The sequence below is a fragment of the Amblyomma maculatum genome, chromosome 1 (genome assembly GCF_055883805.1).
Source record: "Amblyomma maculatum isolate TAMU_Amacu chromosome 1, ASM5588380v1, whole genome shotgun sequence".
Taxonomy (NCBI): Eukaryota; Metazoa; Arthropoda; class Arachnida; order Ixodida; family Ixodidae; genus Amblyomma; species Amblyomma maculatum.
In genome coordinates this window covers 262,359,577-262,364,077 of record NC_139344.1, presented here as the reverse complement: position 1 = coordinate 262,364,077, position 4,501 = coordinate 262,359,577, and the positions used below count along the sequence as shown (strand labels likewise).

Below are 4,501 nucleotides of genomic sequence, written 5' to 3'. Positions count from 1 at the left end.
CTGAAAAAAAGAATTTGCATTTTTAAACGAGGTCCAAATTCAGTCCAGTCCACTTATAACTGACTGGACGATCACACGGATTCTGTTTGTGATTTGCGAAGTTCATAGGAAGTGGACTTAGACGAAATCGGGCGCACAATGTCCGCAACTTGTGAGCGGGAATGTGGCCTAAACAGGCCCATAACGCTTCATTTCCCCAAAGACTGCGAAAATGTTGTTTGCAAATAAAACTATTTTAGCCAAAACATGCAGATTGACAAAAGTGGCGTTTAAAAGTTGCCTGTGGACGTCTGTTCTTTTTTTTTTTTTCTTTGGACCAGCCACTTTATGAATGATATAATAGTGATCGAGATGTTCATGGCATCTGCATGGTGGTGGGTCGCTGTAATTTCTTCGGTCCTCAATAAGGAAGCAGCGGAAAACTACCACAGCACATGTGAGCACAAGATGTACTACATATCTGCTGTCTGCACGCTGCGTCCATACGGCAGCAGTACAGGTCTACAAGGCATATTTCATGGCAGGCCTCAGATAGGTAATGGTGGTTGATGTCGGGAGAGTGGAGAGTTGGGCTTTCTGGTTTAGGATCATGGTGTAAACAGTGCTGACAAAGAACGAACTACGCCACCATTTTGGTTGGTTAATCACCAGCTGTGTGCAGTAGTTTTTTTAATGCTGCCCATTTCGCGCACTTGCTGCTCTTTTGCTTCCACATTAGATGCTTGCTTTACCCAGCCGGGGTACATGCACACACCGATCGACCTTGTGGCCTGTTTTATGCGCCACCTGTTACATGCTCTTCGGTCTTTGCATTGGTGGGAGGTGCGCATCTTTCGACTGTAGTGGCAAGTCTCCACATCCTGTTCATTATGACCAAGTGGTGCTGCCGTGATTGCTCGCTTGATCTGAGGCGCAATGCCATATAGCCGTAATACATATTTTGACAGCTGCACCCTCGTCCTAGTAAGTGAGCATCATATCTGTGACTGTTATAAGCGTGCTGGACTGTAATGCTGAAGAGCTTACAGGCAGTAGTATTTGAACTAATATTTAAATGGGCAATTTTTACTGCATGGAGCAAAAGTCAAAGATTGAAGGCTCTTTCACTTCACAATAACTTTGCAGCGATAACAAAAGCAATTTTTTCTTTACTATAATAATGCAAAAAGCACTCTAGTAGTAGGAACAAAAGTTTGTGCATTTAGCTCAAATTAATACAAACACAATGCTAGGAAGCAGATGAAATCTGCCTCGAGAAAGGTGACCTGGAGAGTGGGAAAGGTCATCATCATCAGCCTGACTATACCCACTGCAGGGCGAAGGCCTCTCCCATATTTCTCTAATTAACCCGGTTCTGTGCTAGCTGCATCCACTTGGCCCCTGCGAACTTCTTAACCTCATCCGCCCACCTAACTTTCTGCCGCCCCCTGCTACGCTTTCCTTCCCTTGAAATGCAGTTTGTTACCCTAAATGACCATCGGTTATCCTCTCTTTGCACTACATGTCCTGCCCATGCCCATTTCTTCTTCTTGATTTTCACTAGAATGTCAGTGACTTGAGTTATTTCTCTGACCCACTGCACACTTCCTAACTCTTAATGTTACCCCTACCATTTTTCGTTCCATAGCCCTCTGCATTGACCTCAACTTAAGTAGAACCCTCATGGCTAGCCTCCACGTTTCAGCCCCATAGGTGAGTACAGGTAAGATGCAACTATTGCATACTTTCCTCTTGAGTGATACCGGTAAGCTGCTAGTCATAATCTGCGAGTGCTTGCCAAATGCACTCCATCCCAATCCATCCCAATCTGGGAAAGGTAAACGGCACAAATTTTCTACAATTAACAAAAAATTGGCTTTGAAGAGAACTCGCACTGTGAATTTTAAAATGGCTAGGCTGGCCTCAGCAAAAGCATTAAAGTGCTCTATTATTATTATTTGAAACTTTATTGCCGCTGATACAGGAGGTTCTCCCACCCAGATACGCAGACCCGAATAGGGGGCTGGGACTCCGCGACTAGAAGCGCGTTAGAATACATTGATTCTTTGCGGCCTCAGCTGCCAGGCGGACGACTTCTTTTTGGGTCTCAAGTGTTTCGCTTTGGAGAAGGGATTTCCAAGCTTCTGTGTCATGAATGCTAATTGAAGCGCTCGGTAAGCTTCTGCAGAAACTGCCGTTAACCCGAAAAATTACTTGCTGCCATGTTGTGAAACTCAGTATCCGCGAAATATTCAAAAATATTTGGAGGGCACTTAAGCTCCACCTTTAAGGGAATGGCGTGACATCATTAAAGGCTCTCGTCTGCATCTCTCCTTGCAGATGCTCGTTATCATACATTCACTTTGCTACTCTCCTAATCACCAATCCCTTGATTTGTGCCTAATGGACACTTATCTAATGCACACTCATTAGCACACAGTCGCATGCTACCACACTGTGAAAAATCACCTGCTATAGATATAAAGCCCCACTAATAACCAAGTTGTACAAAAGTGCTTGCGTGACGTAGAGGTAGCATGGCTGACTCGGGATTTATTGTTGTTTTACCGGGTCGAAATGTCTGGGGCTCAATTCTTATCTCACTGTCCCAACTCAAATGAGGCACCTGAATTGACAGCTCCTGTCAACTCGGCCATGTCACATGGCCTCATGACGTCACACAACCCGAAGACCAATCGGTGCATGGCCATGTCACCTGCCAAGTACCACCTGGTGTGCCAGCGGCATGCTTGGGATTTCTCGCTCAATGCTAACGCCATATTTTCTGGAGATGGGTCATTTAGCTCTGTCATGATAAAAATCGTCATATGGTCCCACTTCCACCCTTGTCTAGAAGAAAGATTATATAACGAATGCACTCGTAGTAATGGCAGATGGTAAGCGCTGGCTATTTCTCCGTGTGTTTTTGTGATTGTTGCATTGGCCACGCGTGTGTGATGATTGTATTTCTCTTTTGGGGTAGTTAGCGCGAGGCGCAGGCTGTGTGAATGGGGGGGGGGTTACCTGATCTCCTAGGGATTGCATCTTGTGCTGCATACCACCATGCCCCTCAGCCATGCTTGCTTTCACGGATGCTCAGTGGCCGTGCAACTACCATGTTTAGATGGGAAACTTTCTCAAAGGTTTATGAACGGTTGGTGAAAACATACCATTCCAGTGTGTCAAACACATGCACCATAGCAGCTTTCATGTATGTTTCTTGGGATCTATGTATTCTTTGGATCCTTGAATTCCTTATCTTCATCCAGAAAAAGACAATATTCACCGCACTCTATGGTTTTCTTGAGAATGATGGCTGTGTTAGATACTATGCCACAGAGACCACTTTCCTTTTATAATCCTAGCTAAAAAAAAAGGGTGAGAGCTCCTGGGAATGCTTACCTTGGAACAGATCTCCATGAACTCGTCCATGGTGACGACACCATCCTGGTTTACATCCATTTTCTGCAAATATAAGAAGAGAGTTATCACTTCCCGCCTTTGCTTCCATGCTACACTGAGCCTACTTTGCTTACAATGGGCCAACAATGGAAAGTGCTGGCTTATTCCTTCAGAACCGCAATTACAGGTGGCTTTACCACTTACTCGTCGTATATGATAGGAGTTTGTTGTTAAAAGTGTCATAGCAACGTTCTCCAGCGCACAAGCTAGCTATGATGAGGTTGATCCCGCGCATGTTTTTATTTATTAATTTAATGTATACTGCAATCATTAAAGACCAAACAGGAGGACAAGCAAAAAAAAAATGCAGGTCAACACCACCATTAGCAAGCAGTAAAATAGAGAAAGCAAACGGCAATTGGAAAAAAACATGATACAAAACAGTCAGCAAACAGCAAAGCAGAATATCAACACAGTGCCTTTCACGCACGTTTTTCAAAAATAGTTACCGGCGGAAAAAAACGCCTATTGGAAGTGCATTCCATTTGGAGATTGTGCGGGGGGGGGGGGGGGGGGGGGGGGGGGGGGGGGACGAGTTTTTAAAACGGAACGCGCAAAGATGGCTCCAGGCTATAAGGATGAGAGTGCGTTGGTCGGCCCACGCGTGGATGAATGAACAACCTAGTTGGTGATTGTAGATAAGATCCTGGAATCGCAGTCTGGCAAGCAATCTTGTGTTTTCTAACGTCGAAATGTTGCTTGCTGCCATGAGAGACGATGATGAATCTGTTCTGCAACAGGCATTGAATATAAAACAAATGGCTTTTCGATGGCCATTTCTAGTTTATTACAGTGCGGTGCGCTAGGTGACGGCGTACTGGTAGCTGTAGCGCGCCATTCGCTCGGTGTCACTCCGTTTAAACAAGAGTAAGTTATAAAACACAAAAACGAAATGTTGAGCATGGTGGTGATTATCACCACCCCGTTTCAAAGGGCACGCCCTTAACATCCATCCTGTTAGCAGCACTACGAAAGATAAGGGCTATCTTGGCCAGTCATATGGCGCGCACTACACGAAGGTGATCCTACCCACTTGTGCAAGGCGGCACATGAGTGAAGT

At 45.1% G+C, this 4,501-nt stretch overlaps 1 protein-coding gene across 1 annotated transcript in view; it reads right to left on the bottom strand.

Moving 5' to 3' along the window:
• Positions 1–4,501, bottom strand: part of LOC146206407 (calsenilin-like) — a 30,789-nt gene that overhangs the window by 4,008 nt on the left and 22,280 nt on the right. Inside the window, exon 5 of the mRNA XM_084591081.1 lies at positions 3,382–3,444. Coding sequence (XP_084447207.1) covers positions 3,382–3,444 — 63 coding nt within the window. The remainder of the gene's footprint in view (positions 1–3,381; positions 3,445–4,501) is intronic.